Genomic DNA, 18,705 nt, shown 5'->3' with positions numbered 1-18,705 from the left:
TTAAATATGGAGAGGATTTTGGCACTTTAACATGCCTTCACAAACACCAACAAATTTGTGGGCTTTTGTTTATTTTTATTTACCATGATCACTTGGATTTATGTAGTTTGTTGTCAGATACTAAAAATGCCCCAATATGCAGCATCTTTATTGAGGTTGTGTAAACAAAAGTGACAAAGAATGGTGGGCATCCAAGAGGACAACACCCTTTGGCCTAATCTTTGACAATACAGTGCTTCCTATCAGTCCTGGTTTAAATTAATGCTGAAGCTCTGAAGTGAGGATTCAATTTGTGAATTAATGACATTCTTTTGAGACTGCTACCAAATGAACAGACTTTCAAAACCTTTTTTAACATCTTGTCCAGCACAATATACCCTAAAGTCAGGCCCTCATTTAAAAATTAAATGTCAAGCCTTATTTTTTTTGTGAAATTATAAGTGTAGCTATATTTGAGTAATTCACTGATTGAATAATAATTTATTTGCTGAAAATTTGAACAATGGTTTCTCAAATATTTGCATTTTTACATCAGCATAGAATTATATAGAAATCACAGCATGGGCACAGCCCCTGCCATCAATGTCAGTTTTTATCTTCCACATGAGCAAATTAATTCTAATCACATGAACATTCTCCACTGCTATTTCTCTTCAACCCAATTCCTTTCATCCAGCTTTTCAATCAAATGTTGATGGTTTCTGGATCAAGTGACTGCAGTGTAAATCTTGCTGCTTAGCTAATTCCTAATAATATAGTATACCTTTGAGTTTTTCATTCCTTCAATAATGTATTACATTGTGAGTAATTTATAATCCAACTTTATCATCAAAAATGAGTGCCTGAAGTATCAATGTCAGCCCCAGCTGTGCTAAGTTGGTAGGGTTTCACGTAGTGCATCAAATACTGTGGATGGCAGTATTTTTGTTTTGCATTAATTATGTAAGTATGAGAGAATAAAGAATGAGCTTTATTTTAGAAAACAAGTTTAATTTAGATATCCAGCATGGTTACAGGCTTTTCCAGCCTAACGAACCTGTATTGCCCAAACACACCCTTCTTACCAATTAACCTACTAACCTCTATGTCTTTGAACTGTGGGAGGAAACTTGAGCACCCGGAGTGTGGTGAACTACATATATCTGTCTGGACACGCCCCCTGCTGACTGCTCCTGTGGCTTCTCCCACAGACCCCTGTATAAAGGCGATCAAGGCCTGAGCCCGGCCTCTCAGTCTCCAGGATGTAGTATGGTGGTCACTCACTGCTTGTTCCTTCTTCCAGTCAATAAAAGCCAATATCTCGCCTTTACGTCTCAGAGTGAGTTATTGATGGTGCATCACGGAGGAAACCCGCATGGTCACAGGGAGAATGTTACAAACTCTTAACTGACAGGCAGCTTTATGTGACCCTGATCGGGGTTGGGGCGGTGAGGTTTAATACCTTGCCCAAGGGTGACTCGCAGACTAACAGGGGGATAAAGTGCCTTACGCCTCCTTTGGTAGAGATGTATCTCCACTCCGCCACCCATAGCTGTGTACAGTTATTCATCTGATCACAATAAAATCTCACAAACATTATATTGGGTGAATGGCCAGTTCATCTACAAACTCAGGGAGTCAATATGAACTCAGCATGAGGGAGAATTCCATGCTTCCTTCCAGATACTATCATTGGATCCACCTGAATAAAGAACAGGCTGGTAGATTTCCAGTTTATACATTGTTAAATAATTTTTAATAGTAATAGAACATTCAGCCAGTATGCAATTGAAGAATCGGCATAAATTATGTTTTAAAGGGAGGTGAGAGTTGATATTTGAACCACTGGAAAATGATAATCATGCAGTAGTAATGGGAGGCAAAGAAATGGCAGATGAACCTAATGGGTACTTTGCATCATTCTTCTCTGTGGAAGACACTAGCAGTGTGTCAGAGGTCCGTGAATTTCAGGGAGCGGGAGTGTCATTGCTGTTACAGAAGAAAAAGTGCTAGGAGTGATTCTTGAAAGAACATGACCAATGCATCCATTATCTCTTCAGCAACCTCTCTTTGGACTCAAGGGTGAAGTCCATCTGGTTCAGGTGATTTATCCACCTTAAGACCTTTGAGTTTGCCCTGCGTTTTTCCTTTGTTCAAGTTGCCGCTACAGGAACATTGTATTGTTAGGTGTACAGATGAATGACAATAAACTTGAACCTGAGGCTTGATATCATTCAGAACAAAGGAGTTTGCTTGATTGGCACTACCATCCTTCACTTAGCCTTCCATTAGAATATCAAATCTACAATGTGCATCATCTCTACTACTTGCCAGCATTCCTTCATTGTACTTCTGAATCCCAGGATCTTGCCGGTCTAAAAGCAAAGTGGTGGGGGGGATTAGTATAACACCACCTGCATTTTCCCTTCTGTGCCTCACCTCTTTTCCAGTGATACTCACTTCTACTGAAAGAATTTGAAAAAAGTAGCACATCTTGAAAAACCACCTGCAAGTCAAAATGTCCTAAACCACTTGCAGTTAAAGTAAACCCTAACACATCAGGATGAACAGAAGGAAGAGCAGAAGTAGGTCACTCACCCCAGAAGCACTTTTTGCTGTTTGCTATAATAATTGTTAACTTTACCTACATATTCCTGTCCACCTTTCACGCTCTCCTTACTTACCAAGGATCTTATCATTCTGCATTGCTCAAAATTGAAGGACTCTGTCCTTTGAGAAAGTGAGTGCCAAAAGTCACAAACCTCTGGGGGGGGGGGGGGGGTAAAGAAATTCTCATGTATATCTGAAATCTTTGTTTTGAACAATAGCCTTTTAACCTCACACCTCTCCCTGAGTTCTTAAATCCCTCAGGAGGAAGCAATCTCTACGTGTTCACCCTGTCAAGATCTTTCCGCATCTTGCGTGTTTCACTCAAGTCCCCTTTAATTCTGCTGAACTCCAGGGGATACAACTCAGCCTTTCCTCCTCAGCCAGCTCAGTGATTCCAGTTATTAGTATAGTAGATCTTCTCTGAACTCCTTCCAATACACTAACATAAGGAGAATTACAAATCATGTCAATAAGGAGAATAGTGCTGCACGTAGTATTCATTTTTCTTATAGTAGGGGTCCAAAATTGTATTTATTCTGCTGCATTTATAAAATTTGTTGGAGATAGGGATTGAGCCTAAGTCACTAGCTTTGTATGGCAGTAGCTCTACCAGCTATGTCACCGTGTTGCCCTGTTCTTGATATCTCACAGAGGGAATCATCTTAACTGTAAGCAATAAGCAAGTTCTGAGATACAGAGAAAGGAGGGCAAGAGAAAAGAGTACAAAGGATTGCAAACGAGAGACAATAGTGCAAGGTGAAAGAAGGTGGTAATAGGATTAATATATGTGTTCAGAAGAAATGTAAATGGAAGAAGCAGAATTTTTATCTGAAATCGTTGGACATCGTGTTGAGTCCTGAAGACATGAATATGATTAGTGGGTAATTCAACTAATTGGTTTAAATTTACAGAATATTGAATAGACTGTTTAATTCTACTATAAGCCAAGATGCTTTGGACATCTAAACAAGATTTTGAATATTTCACTAAATGTTCTAAATCTAAACTTTGTTGCTAAATCATAAAGGCTTAATTCAGAGTGCAAAGTAAATTTTATTATATAAGTATATATATTATATAAGTGTATATATATGTCATCATATACAAGCCTGAGATTTCTTGTGGGCATACTCAGTAAATCTATAGAATTGTAACTATAACAGGATCAATGAAAGATAAACTGGAGTGCAGAAGGCAGCAAACTGTGCAAAGGCAAATGTAAGTAAATAGCAATAAATGATAAGAACATGAGATTAGTGAGATAGAGTCCTTAACGTGAGATCATTGGTTGTAGGAACATTTCAATGATGGGGCAAGTGAGTGTAGTTATTGCCTTTTATTCAGGAGCCTGATGTTGAGAGGTAGTAACTTTTTGAACCCGGCGGTGTAAGACCTGAGGCTCTTCTGCCTTCTTGCTGCTGATGGTAGCAGCAAGAAGAGACTGTGACTTGAATTCAAGATTGTTTCCAGTATACAGGTGTAAAGGAGAATGAAATAATTGTTATTCTGGATCTGATGCAGCACAAAAAGCAACAGTAAGATATAGAACACAATAAATAATAAAAAACAATTAATATAAATACCTTATGTATATAGATTGTATGTTCATCAGTGACTCTAGGCACAAGAGTGTACATAAGGTAATGGACTGAAAATGATAAAGTAGTGGTAGTGAGGTGAGTTAGTGAGTGGAGGTGCTGTTCAGCCTCACTGCTTGGGGAAAGTAACTGTTTTTGAATCTGGTGTTCCTGGAGTGGAAGCAGCGTAACCTCCTTCCTGATGGGAATAATTATTTGCTTTAAAATACTGCCTCTAGTTTAAAAGCATCATTCAAGATATTTTTGAGATAATTGTAAATAAAGAGAGGCAAATTTTTCCAATCAACAAAGTAGAAGTTTATTTTATACAGCGTATTATGTGTCACATCCAATTAAACTGAAGTTCATTTACAATTATTCTGTGGGATAGCCTTATGCAGTTTCTCCAAAGAAAATTCTCATGGATGAGAAAGAGTCAAAGAAAAAGGATGCATCTAATGTCTGATAATATTCCAGGTTGATTTCAGACTTTAGTGATTTGGTTTAAAAAAAGACATATAATCTTAACCTGTACTATCATCTCACTTTATATTATGTTTTATTTCTTTTTTTTTGCTTTAGGCCTTCACATTGGTTTAGATTTTCTCTTCAATAGTAATTGAGATTGTTAATAAAAAAGTAATTTTGTCACAATGCACTGTATGTTTTGTAGTAACCCATTAACTCACTCCTGGCCTGCTACAAACGAACATTTACAGAATCATAAAATAACACTTGAAGCAGGATCCCACGTATGTTCCATATTGAATTGGAAGATGAGCCACATGTCCCATGAACTTCCTACTCATCACATTACTCTTCGTTGTGTTACACAATTTGCCACGAGTTACCCTTTGCCATTTTCCACCACTCCTCCACTTGGTGGCTGAACACAATAATGCTGCAGTAATCAGGCAGCAGCAGGCAAAAGCACAAATTCTCATTCTGGTTCAGCTTATCAGAGAAAGAAAAATATTCTATTGTCAGTTTGAGTACAGTAGAAGGTCTGCATTCTGGGAATAGATTTTGCTGTGACTTCCAAGCTGTGAGTTGGTCACTCTAATAATAGAAGCACACTGAACATTTGTAATAAATAAGCAGTAATTATTCATAGCAGTTACTAGGTTTAATACCACTTCAGCAACATAAGATAGACCTGTGTTGAGGCAACTTTAAAAATTTAGTGAATTTTATATGCTTTATCACAAATTGCAATTTTCATTTAGTGAAGTCATTGCTAATGAATTCCATTTTGCTGTTGATATTGATAATTGCCCATTTTTTGAGTCTTAAGTATTTAAATATTTGATCCTTCCTTTTAAAATAGTTTAGTTATGTTTAATAAAATATGATTTGCCTACATTATACAACCTGATGACATGGAATGCTTTTACAGCGGAATTGGTCGGAACTGGCCTTGGGCATCAGGAGGTAGCAGTATCTTGGCTGAATTTGGCACCTTGCATCTCGAGTTCATGCATTTAAGTCAACTGTCTGGAAATCCAGTTTTTGCAGAAAAGGTCAGTCACTGTCAAATCAATGTATCGTTTATAACTGCTGGTTGATTTACAAAGTAGTTAGTTTGTAGGGTTGTAAATAATCAAAGTTTATAAAAAATTGAATGTCATAGAATTTCTCTAAAAATATTCCTCCTATTTAAAGGATAAAGCATCAATGCTTTTGAGCTGATCACATTGTTGGGTACTGAATACACTGTGGTATCTATACATGCTCTTTCACAAATACCCTGGCTTTCATTCTGATTAAACTGTGCAATTATGCAGTGTTTCTATAATCTGTTGTACGACAACAAGGATTTATCCTTCCATTTCAAAAACTTGCCTTAAGTACATGCAGTATTGCTTCTTTCTTCTGGTTTTTTTATTCCACAAGTGAGAATTTTAATATTTTAAAAAACCCTAAAATATTTAATCTATCTGATTTTGACAGAACAAAGGAAGATACATGAGCTGTAACTTGAGAAAAGTACGTTGGAAACCTAATTAAATATAAATTCAACTTTGATGCAGAAGTTTAGAATTTTTTCAGTTCAACATTGAAATTTGAATCTGAAATTTTATTGCAAAGAGTAATATCAATTTAGAAATTCAAAATGCAATAATTTAGGTTGTTTTGACAGATGATGAATATTCGAAAAGTTTTGAATCGTCTGGATAAACCACAAGGGCTGTATCCAAATTACTTGAATCCCAACAGCGGTCAATGGGGTCAACGTAAGTAAATCAATTTGAAAATTAATTATTCTTTTGAGAAAAACACACACAAAGACTTTGCCCTCAATTTCATAGCAGGCTTATTCTGAGGAGACTCATTTCTTCTGTTTCATGATCTTTTTCCCTTCTGCTGAGAACTAGGGAAGTGGGGACTTTACTATTATGCTATTTTATGCAATTTCTTTTGATTGAAGTCATTCTTAAAATTTTCTTTATCAATATTAATTAAATAGTCTAAATTTTATAATCATTGTCGGTTGGCAACTACTTAAGACTTTCGGTCCAGACAAGAATATCTTTTTTTGTTATTGTTTTTTAAATATATTTGATGCAGGCATTTGAGTACTTCATGAATATCTAAAATTCTGGAAAGAAACCTTTGAAGAAATTAAGCAATCATTTGATAACTGCCAGAGCAGTGTCCTGATCACCTTTCTCACTAAGTACAATGACAAGCAAATTCTGATGATTGGACACTCTATGTAACATTTATAACCACTATAACACACTATATTTCTGTACCACATTGTTTGAAAGTTCAAAGTAAATTTATTATCAAAGTGCATATATGTCACTTAATACAACCCTGTGATTTATTTTCTTGTGATTATACTCAATAAGTCCATAATAGAACTATAACCACAATAGAATCAATGAAAGACCACACCAACTTGGGTGTTCAACCAGTGTGCTAAAGACAATAAACTGTGCAAATACAAAAAGAAAGGAATAATAATAATAATAAAAAAAATTAGCAATAAGCATTGAGAACATGAGATGAAGAGTCCTTGAAAGTGAGTCCATAGGTGTGGGAACATTTCAATGACAGGACAAGTGAAGTTGAGTGAAGTTATCCCTTTTGGTTCAAGACCCTGTTGGCTGAGGGGTAGTAACTTTTCATGAACTCGGTGCTATGAGTCCTGAGGCTCCTGGACCTTCTTCCTAATGTCAGCAGTGAGAAGAGAACATGTCCTGGGTGGTGGGGGTCACTGGCTGCTTTCCTGAGCCAGTGCCCTGTGTAGATGTGCTCATTGGAGGGGAAGGCTTTACTTAGAAGAATTTTCCTTTAAAGGACATTGGTGTTTCCATACCAGGCTGTGATACAGCTAGTCAGTATACTCTCCACTACATATTTCTAGAAGTTTGTCAAAGTTTCAGATGTCATCGCAAATCTTCACAAACTCCTAAGGATGTAGAGGCGCTGCAATGCTATCCTTGTAATTTCACTTATATGCTGGGAACAGGACAGGTCCTCTGAAATAACACTGGGGAATTTAAATGTGCTGATCCTCCATGATGACCTGCTCATGGACCTCTGGTTTCCTCCTCCTGAAGTCAATAATCAGCTTGTTGGTCTTGCTGACTGAGTCAGTGGTTGTTGTGGCACTACTCAGCCAGATTTTCAATCTCTCTCCTATATGCTGATTTGCCACTTCCTTAGATTCAGCCTACAACAGTGGTGTCATCAGCAAGCTTGAATATGGAGCTGTGCTTAGCCTCACAGTCATCAGTGTAAAGTGAGTAGAGCAGGGAGCTAAGCGCATAGCCTTGTGGGGCAGCTGTGCTGATGGAGATTGTGGAGGAGATGTTGTTGCCAATCTGAACTGACTGGGGTCTGCAAGTGAGGAAATTGGGCATCCAAGTGCCCAAAGATGCACTGAGGCCAAGGCCTTGACGCTTATTGATCAATTTTGAGCATATGATGGTATTGAATGCTAATCTGTAGTCAATAAAGAGCATCCTGATGTAAGCAGAGCCATTAGGTGGAAGCTACCTTCATTTTCCATGAACTTCTTAACAAAATTCAAATCCTCAAGCAATCTGTTCAACAGTCCTGGTAATTTTTCAGCCCAAAATATTGACTGCTTGCTGCTCTCCATAAATACTACCTGACTGACTGAGTTTCTTTAGTACTTTGCATTTGTTAATTAAGATTTTCAACACTTGCAGAAACTCTTGTGTTTATAAGTTGAATGTGATGTATGTTATGCCTTTAAAGGAATAAGAAAGAATTACAAATATATTTCCCTTTGTCTGCACAACTTCTGTTCACTTAAGTAGGTTGAAACTATCAGTAAGTCACAAACTTTATATTAGGAAGGCTTTATCTCATGCAGAACCTCGTGACTCAGCAACCCTCACCACAGATTAATTACTTTTTGAGATGCCATATTACTGGAATTATTGCTCAGTATACCATGAAAATTCCCTGTTTTTTGATGAACATTCTGGGATAAGGGGGAAAGTACTGGAAATACTGGAGAGATTGTATAAAAAATAACATGGGTGTTACTAACTGGCAATAATCTCATTGCAAGGTTCAACTGATGATCATAAATTACTCCAATTCATTTAAGTTCATTGGTCAAACTAAAACATATTTATCCACCTATTTTTTCCTCCATGTTTTCTACAATTATTTAATTAATTTTGAAAAGATGTCTGCTTATCTGTGGGATTTTGTTTAAATGAATGCTGAGTTAAAGATTGCCGTCAAAATCACTTGTATTATAAGATTTGTGAAATGACATGTTAAGATTCATTTTGGCATATTTCAGTCATTTGTAACTGAAAACAATTTAAAAAGAATGAATTGGTCCTTCAGGTTCAATTGGAGTTCTGTAATGGAAGCAGTTGTTTGTTCCTTTATTTAAAAGCTTCCACATGTAGGCTGTCACCTACTGTAATCTTGATCTTTTCTTGGTATGTCCCTTTAATATCTGTAGTGGTGATCAGTCAGTTTGCTGCTCTCTCCCTTTGCTTTCTTAGTGGTGTTTGTACTTGTTTGTCCTTCCTGCCATAACGACCCAGCCATCTTCACCAACACATTTAGCCAAACAACCGTATCCAAGGGACGAAAAAGACCATTGTAATACTAAATAAATATATTACAATGAGATAGGAAATTCATACTAGGGCAAGTAATCCTCTTGGTACAGTTGCTATAAATATAAAAGCAGTAAACATTGAAATAGAGAACCTTGTGTTGGCTCAGGTTGTGCATTGCGTCGAACAGTAAGGTAGATGTACTTACACAAAAGTAGAAGACATCTGAAAAGAAATCTGAATCCTTCACACATACAATTAAATATGGAAATGCAGAAATTGCTGCCACTGATTTCCTCCTCCTCCAGAGGGTATACTGTTTCTGCTTTACCAAGCATAATCTGCAGGAATTAATGGTCTGAAAGGTAATTAAAATATTTACCAGCTATACTCAAGATACAATAAAACAACTATTTTGTTGTTTTTGTCACATAAATGTTAATGACTCTTTAAATAAGATGACAAACTATAATTGCTAGTTAGCAGCTTCTTAGAGAATGTCATTTCTTCTAATAAATATTTCAATTTTCATACCTGTTTCAAGTAGTTTTTGAAGTTTATTTGATTTTCTATTCCTGTCTTAATTTGCTCTTTATTTTGCGATCTGTGAAATGTTAAAAAAGTTAGTATGCTGTTTAGCTTCCTTTGTTTACTGCCTTTTAGTACAATTGGCTGCTTAATGATCTCACTATTAGATTCCAAGGAACACCTTATTTAATAGCTGACAGTAGCTGACAAGTGAGATCCTAGCTATAATGACCATTCGATCTTTGCGAGCACCTTTCTTCACAGATACTTTGTCACTAATCACAAAATCAAACCGTGTTCTTTTCCATAAATGGCTACACTAGTAGGATATTTGATCCCTTTGTCAGATGTGATTCGTTTTTCACATGTACATCCAAATAGCAGTGTAATGTACCGTTTGCATTAATAAAACAAACTAAGGATGTGCTGTGGGAAGCATCCATTTCTGTTGGAGCCAACAAAGCATTCTCACAATATTCAACAGAACAACACCTGCAACAACAACAGAAACAAATCTTTGCCTCCCTCCAATGCACCCAACCATCCACTCACACACATAGACTGTTGGGGGCCCAAGACAGGCCACATTTGGGCCTCCAGCAGAGTCTGTAATAGACTCGCAGCCTCACAGACATTGGACCTCCGACTTCCCCAGTAGAGTCACCGGCCCACTACTTTGGCCATCAAGCCTCAACTTCTGGACCTCTGATTGACCTTTTGGTTTATGGGTACCTCCTCTAACCCTCTTCATATCATTCCTACACAGAATACCTCTGGTCATTTCTTCCTTATACCTCAGCCACTTCAAGGGTATTGAATCATTCTCATGAACAACATTCATTAGGAAAGATGTGAAGATCCTTGAAAGGTTGCCAGGAGATTTACCAAAATGTGTCCAGGATTATGGATTTTAGCAACTGGGTTATATGGGAGAAGGTGTGATCATTCATCTTGGAGTAGATGTGGGAAAGATGAGGTTAGATAAAAGGATATAAATTATGACAAGATAATATACTATATAAAGCTGATGATACAATGTACACCCTGTGTACAGAAGGTAACCTGTACTTTACAATCTCTAAGAGTGGTGGAACCTGAAGTTATAAATATTTTCAAAGTGAAATAGGATAGGTAGTTAAAGAAAATAAAGTACCAGGGATATGGGACTGAATTGCTGTTTATACAGCTGCTATTATGTTGATGGGTGGAATGAACTCCTGCTGTTCTAAAGGTGATTCGTCAGTGAGGAAGTAATGTTGTGAGCATGCACAGCAGGTAAATCACTTCTGCTTCATTGCCATGCTTAGTTCACTATTGAAGCAAAGTGATTATTTGACAATTAGCTCTGGGACAAGGGTACTTCACTGGTATAAGAATGGAAGGGAGAGCAAGAAAAACTGTACATCAGCTGGAAGTTGTGAATTAGCGATCCAGACTGGACTAAGTCAATGTTGGATGAGTGAATGAAGGTTAAGGAGCAGACAGGATGTTAGATGATGGGAGGTGACAGTGATTGGAACTCTCTGCTTAATAGGTGGTACAAGTTCTCCCTGGCCTATACCCTATGTATAGACACTATGTGTGAACGAGCCTTTGGGAGACTGGGTTTGTTCGCTGCTGTGGGCTGCAGCCATCTTCTGCTGGGTTGGAATGAGGCATTTCTATGTGTCTTCTCCCCTCACCAACATCCCTCCCCTGCACCACAACAGTTAGGAGTTGTGTTGAGCGAAACTGATCTTGGAAGGCTGAGCAGACTCACTCATTCAGTCATTGAGTTAGTGAGGCCTGCTGGCGGCTGTCATTTCCACGTCAGCTCACACTTGTGTCACAGTTACTTATGTGAAGCTCTTCAACAAACACTCTCTGGTCATTTCTGACTTGCAAACAGTACAGGTTTGGAATGGTTCTCAGGGGAATACCTGCAAATAGCGAAGTGGTCTAGTTAGGCCAGATAGCCTGCTTCCATCTTGCATTTCGACATGTTCCTCTGATGAACACTATGCTCCCCACTATTGAGAACATCCTCAAAAGGTAGGGGAGTCCAGTATCAGAGGGCACAACATCATAATTGAAGGACATCCCTTTAGAACAGAGATGTGGAGGAATTTATTTTGGTCTGTGGAAAGTATTGCCACAGATGGCTGTGGGGGCCAGACCATTGGGTATATTTAAAGCAAGGTTAATGGTTCTTGATTAGGAAGGATATCAAAGGCTACAGGAAGCAGGCAGGAGAATGGGGTTAACGGGGATAATAAATCAGCCATGATCGAATGGCCTAATTCTGCTCCTATGCCTTATGGTCTTAATTTGGTACATAGTAACAGAAATGAACTAATTTAGCATTTAATTCATTATAATTAAATATTATAGTTGTTTGAAAGGTTCCCACAGAATTTGAAGTATGGATTTCATACCAGTAATTTAGTATGCTTTTGATGAATGGATATTTCTTCTCTTCCTTCATACCTCTCAGTTAGAATTCGTCCTAACGGTTCTGGAAGCTCTTGCATGGCGAGAAAACAGCAGCATGCATTTGAAATTATCTCTTGCAGGAATATCATTTTTTTTGCACTTCATTATAAATTAGTAAAGAATTTCTGGTGAACAGCCAATTATTGTGTGAATTCATTTAACCTGACTAATCTGACAGCAGAGTGACAGTAAATTGCTGCGGTAAAATGCCTGTAGAAATTTGTCTACTGTAATAATGCATATAATAACACAGAAAGTTATTGATGAATGTCCCTTAAGATGTATGTGTGGTTACTTGTTTCACTTGCAGGTGTCAAAAGGTTTCCATGGTAATTTGTTCATGGAAGCCTAAATATCTGGTTTCCTTTATGCCTTCATTTGCATGTGTGTGTCAAGCTTGCCACCTACAGTGTGTTTAGAAGTTGGAAACATATTGAGTAACTTCACTGGCTCCTTGACTGACCTTGTAATTGTACAATGTTTATTTGGACCTTAATTGACAATGCATTTGACAATCTTCCCCTTCCCCAAAGTATATACGTACTGTTAGACCATAAGACACAGGAGCAGGATTAGGCCATTCAGCCCATTGAGTCTGCTCCACCATTCCATCATGGCTGATCCCAAATCCCACTCAATCCTATACACTTGCCTTCTTGCCATAACCTTTGATGCCCTGGCCAATCAGTTTTCGCTTTATATATACCCTCGGCCTTGGCCCCCACAGTTGTTTGTGGCAGAGAATTCCAGATTCACTACCCTGTAGCTAAAAAAGTTACTCCTTACATTTGTTCTAAAGGGCTGTCCCTTAATTTTGAGGCAGTTCCCTTTATTTCTGGACACCCCTACCATAGGAAACATCTTGTCCACATCCACCTTATCTAGTCTTTTCAATATTCAGTAGGTTAGAAGGGAATGTCTCTAAGCTCCACAGAGCTGCCAAATAGCTGGCAGCAGGAAGAGCATTACATTGATTGATGGTGACCAGCTCTTCAATATTCTTTTTGCCCTTGTGGGAAAGTACCACACACAGAAATGCGTCATGTTCCTATCTCCAGATTCTTGTTGGTATTGGTGTTCTTGATTTGTTCATTGAAACAAATAAAACAGTGATGTCTTTGAAAAGATGGTGCAGATATTTCCCACATTTTGGCCTCTGATGTATTGAAGAGGTTTTCAGTTCTCAGTTGACAGATGGTAGAAAGGTTTGAAGAAGTAACGGGTCACTTCCCTTTGATCTTTCAGCAATTTCATCAAAATGAGGAGGCTCATTGACATCCAAGGATGGAATCAATTCTCAGTTGTTTCTTCTCTATGCTTAGGGCTGAAGATAAAAAGCTATAAACAAGAGCAAAGTGCGTATTGCATGTCTGACATGTAAATGAAGTCTGTACATAATGGTTTATTACAGAAAATTGTGTTAGTTTTCTCTGTATTTTCTATCATACTAAATCAATTGCAGTACATTTAGTAACTATTACAAAGCAATGCGAGTTTGGACTTGCTTCTCTTTGTGACGATTAATCATTGATTTTCTATCTTGAGTATTTATGTTGTTTACAATACTTTTGATCTAAACATACAATTCAATGTGATTCTGTGGACATTTCATTTGGCAATAATGTGACAGCAGAAATTCTATTCCCTTTAACTTCAATTTCCAACAACTATTATTTTGCAGGATACAAAATGTATTTCACATCCATTTAAATGATGCAGAAAATATGTAAATATTCAGCAGGTTAGGCAGCAGTTGTGGAGAGAGAAAAGAAAGTTCATGTAGATAACCTTTTCAGCTGACCAGCCGGGGGCTAGGTGGCCTGGTCTTGCTCCAGTTTTCTTGTATCTTTTTTTTCTTGTGTGACTCTTAATGTGAAATTACTAGAATAACTTTAAAGGTAAACTTGGGCTAGATGTGATACGGTACTTAAAGTCAGTGCCAAAATATGTAGGTTCTGCAATTGACTACTTTCAATATATGTTTTTATATTTCTTAGATGATTTTTCTATTTCAAAAACAAATTTTATTCATAATAAAATATTTATAAATGCAGCCCTTTCACCAGGCTCGTACATAAACCTGGCTTGTTAGCTAACTCTGCTAACAGCCACATGACTCAGTGGTGAGAAGGCCACCTTTCATAAGCAATATAAGTATAGGGTTGGTATGATTTGGGTTCAACCAAACTGTAAAGTTAGAATCTTGGTACGGAATGCTGTGTAAATACTGCCCCACTGACAGTTACCGGTCACCAGGAAATGACAGATGGTTCACTGGCATAAGATTATAAAGGAAGTTTATTTACCAATTTTTCAACTTTATCAAACAGTTAACAGTTAAAGAAAAGTAAGTTAAAAGGGGCCATTATAGTTAAACCAGTCCAATTTGGCACATAAATGTTGGAGCTCACTTCTGGAGTAGCCAGGATGCTTCACTTCAATTACTCAGGCACTGAACCCGTATTCTGCGTGAAGGGCTCCAACCACAGTTCAAACTTCCCTCGGACCATTCCCTCAGGAGTATGGGCACTTCCTCCTTGGAACCGTTCATCTGCACAAAACATTTTGTACAATGGGTCTCTCCCTTGAGCAGCATTCTGTGGGCATAATCCCTTGTGATCCGCTCCACAGCTCCTGCCAGAAGACCCTAAACCAGACTACTGTCTTACAGAAATATGATCCTGCCCAGCTCTCTCGATCCATCTATAACATCCCACTGGACAGAATGTTAAATGACATATTCAAGACAATCCTGATTGGCTGACACAATATTCCTAAATTGGACAGCATAGCTCCTTATTGTTAACTGAATCCAAAACACTAACAGGACACACTGCTTTTGCAGAAAACTGCTAAAATAAAAATACCACAGCAGGAATCTTAACTAGGGCATTACATTTAGAAGAAAGCTGTAAAGTAAAAACATTTACATACATGGTCAATACATTCAGTAGTGTAAACATTTTTAAAGTAAACATAGTCCTGCCGAAGGGGCCTGGCCTGAAACATTGACTATACTCTTTTCCAGAGATGTTGCCTGGCCTGCTGAGTTCCTCCAGCTTTTTGTGTCTGTTTCTTTTACATCCCTCATCCACTCCGAACCAGATCCTCAGCACCTTCAGGTAGCTGGGCCTGAAAGCTGCATGGTTGTTGTCTTGGTTGGGCCAGTTACAGAAAAGTATGGTCTCAATCTTCTTGCAGTTGATTGTGACTCCTGATGACAACTCAAACTGTTTGCAGCTGCTGATCGATCTGCAAACTGACAGTGGATCCAAGCAGAAGACAGTGGCATCAGGCACAGGGAGGTTCTGACTTAAATGCTTCCACTGCCTGGCAATGCTTTTATCCTTCCTGATGGATTCAACAAAGGGGTTAATTGCAGCGCACCAACAGGATAGAGGAGAGTGGACAACCTTGCCCATCTCCAGACATATAGTTTCCGTCCTACTAATTAGAGCTGCACTATGGAAAATTGTGTAGAGTAGGTGGATCTAGTTCCTGATTCTTCCCCCAAAAGCTTTTCTGGAGAGCATGTCCATCATGTACGTGTCACGGATCTTCCATCTGCTGGTCCAAACTGACCAGGAAAGCATCCACCCCTGTAGCCTGCACATAGATGATGGTATCCCCAAGTAGCACAAGGCTGTCTGCTATTTTCCTACCGGGTACAGCACAGGTTTGGTCCGATTGGATCACCTATTCCAGATCTTAACCCAACTGGTGATGGTCATTAAGAGGATCTCAGAGTCTACATTCAACAGTGAAATGGGACTCCAATTTATTATATCTTATTCTACCTTCTGCTTGGGAATGACTGTAGCAATGTCCTTCCTGGTGGAGTTTGACATGCTGCTAGCCAGAAGAATAGCTTTGTATACCTCAAGCAGGTCTGGGTCCATCCAGTTCCTTAGCCAAGTATAACTCTGCCAGTAAGCTTTCTAGAGTTTTATTTCAGTCAGTCAGCTCCTCCATGGATGGTCGCTGGCTCAGGCTGCCTAGTTGACTGTCATCTAACACCTCTGTGATAGACAACCGAATGTTCTGTCAGTGGCCCTACTGTCATACAGACTGGCAGCTTGACATTCAACTTCCCTGTCTCCCTACTTGCCTTCTGGGCCTCCTCTAAATGACAGGAGGCAGTGGACAGAGAAGAGCATCTGCATGACATCAGTTGATCTGACTGTGACTGTCTTTGAAGTGGAGAGGAACCATTCTGCTCCATATGTGCTATGGCTGTGCTCTGCCTGCAAGGGTACTGAAGATGTCATCCAACTTTATGTCAGAGCTTTGGAGCCCTGTCCAGTCTTCTATTAACACTAACAGATTGTCAATCTGCATCAGTGATGTGTTTGAAGTCTCCAGCCAGAACAACTGGTTAGGATGTCGCCAGCAGCAGTGGGGGTTGCTGGAGGATAACTAGCTGCTAGCTCAGCACGGGCAAGACATATACATTAATTAGCCAGAGCAGAGCATCACAGTACTATACGTCACCCATGGCTGAGTTTAAACTTTTAGTTGATATATACTTCCTTCCTATCAGATAGGGTGTGATTTTAAGCCCACATGTTTTCTGGTTGGACTTTCTTCCCTGTGTGACTGCAGTGTTTATAATTACGTATGAATTGTATACAGTAATGTTGTTCGAGAATCATTCAACTAGTTTTCTGATAATTGCATAATATGACCTCACTTTATACGTAATCTTAAATGGTAGTCAAAGAATATCATAGAACTTAAACTACATTATTGGTATCAATTTTGATCTTGTGAATCAGCTTTTAAAAATAAACTCAGTCTTTGTTTTAAAGATTACAGTATTTTAAAAATTGAACTAGTCATTTCCTGATTAATAATGTGAGATTAACTTGTTTAATCATCCTAGCCCTTGACATGTAACTATTCCCACTTACTCTTATGCTGTTCTCCATATATTACCTTCTATAAATTCCAGATCAAACTTGAACATCTTCCAAAACTCTACTGTCTGTGTCCAATCATCCGTATAGTCAACTGCCAGCATTGGTTCCCATTTGAGTCATGGCTTGATTTAGAAATGTTCATTTTTGTTGAATTCCTCCATGATCTTGTCTCTTACTTCTGTAATTAGCACTTGTACAGTTTGGGTAGTGGGGTGGTGATACATCTTTACCAAAGGAGTTGCAAGGTGCTCCATTCACCGCTAGCCTGCAGGTCCCCCTTGGGCAAGGTGTGTGTAGCACCTGCTTAGCCCCCCCCCCCCACTCCCGATCCATGTCACGTAAAGCCATGGGAGTAAGCCCTATGAGCAGCTGATGCATATTACAAGTCCTGGTTATACAACCGCTGACGCCAAATGAACAGTCTGTGAAGAGTATTGATAAAGGCTGGCGTCGCCTGTCTTGTAAAGATACTGCCCAGAAGAAGGCAATAGCAAACCATTTCCATACAAAAATTTGCCAAGAACAATCATTGTCATGGAAAGATCATGATTACCCATGTCACACAACATGGCACATGATGATGATGATGACAATTTGGGACTTCTGTGTATTGCTGATTACTGAGTCCACTGTTGACTTTAACCAGTCCACTGTCAGCACCTTTTCCTTCAAATGATAACACCCTAAGTCCAGAATACCATCTGCCCCTCTCTCTCCTCCTTTCTAAATTGTTTAAGATCTGCTTCTCTAACCAAACCTTTGTCCATTTGTCCCAGTACCAGTTTTGTGTAATTATCAAGGGTGGCACAGTAGCGTAGTTGTTAGTGTAATACTATTACAGCACCAGTGACTGGGGTTCAGTTCTTAAGTCTGTCAGTAAGGAGTTTGTATGTTCTTCCTGTTACTGTGTGAGTTTCCTCCAGGTGCTCTGGTTTCCTCTCACATTCCAAAGACTTGTGGTTTAGTAGGTTAATTTGTCACCTGAGTGTAATTGGGTGGTGTGGGCTTGTAGGGCAACAAAGGCTTGTTACTGCTGCATCACTAATTAAAAATCAGTGTTCTCTTGTGAAGCATATAGGGAAGTTTTGTGTTTAAAGCTGCTCCATAAATACAGGAATTGTTAAACATATAACAATTAACCCTTTGAAGATGAGTTTTTCCATTTTGTGGGAATGATTTCGAAACATTACACAATGCTGCTTTGTGCTTAAAAAGAAATGGTAGATTTTTGACTTGTATCTGTGCCAATTCTTCTGGCTCAGGCTATAACATTAGTTAATATATGAACTGTCTATAATATGCTGTAAGCGGGAGAATGATTTTCTAGCCTCACAGTATGCTGGTTAATGCACCTGTTTTTTCAGATCACGTATCTGTTGGAGGGCTTGGAGACAGCTTTTATGAATATTTGCTCAAGGCATGGTTGATGTCAGACAAGACTGATGAAGAAGCCCGTAAAATGTATTATGATGCGGTTCAGGTAAACACAGCATTTTAATCTTCTGTCCAGTTTCTTTATCATACAAGGGCACATATAGTTTCATGAACTGAAAAATAATG

The 18,705-nt window shown here is 38.6% G+C and overlaps 1 protein-coding gene across 1 annotated transcript in view; it reads left to right on the top strand.

Moving 5' to 3' along the window:
* The window catches only part of man1a1 (mannosidase, alpha, class 1A, member 1), a 436,576-nt gene that overhangs the window by 395,152 nt on the left and 22,719 nt on the right, over positions 1 to 18,705 (top strand). The window contains exons 6-8 of the mRNA XM_059981476.1: positions 5,563 to 5,686; positions 6,307 to 6,400; positions 18,510 to 18,625. Of these exons, the coding sequence (XP_059837459.1) occupies positions 5,563 to 5,686; positions 6,307 to 6,400; positions 18,510 to 18,625 (334 nt within the window). The remainder of the gene's footprint in view (positions 1 to 5,562; positions 5,687 to 6,306; positions 6,401 to 18,509; positions 18,626 to 18,705) is intronic.

This window comes from Hypanus sabinus, chromosome 10, assembly GCF_030144855.1.
Source record: "Hypanus sabinus isolate sHypSab1 chromosome 10, sHypSab1.hap1, whole genome shotgun sequence".
Classification (NCBI taxonomy): Eukaryota; Metazoa; Chordata; class Chondrichthyes; order Myliobatiformes; family Dasyatidae; genus Hypanus; species Hypanus sabinus.
This window is presented reverse-complemented; position numbering and strand designations above follow the sequence as displayed.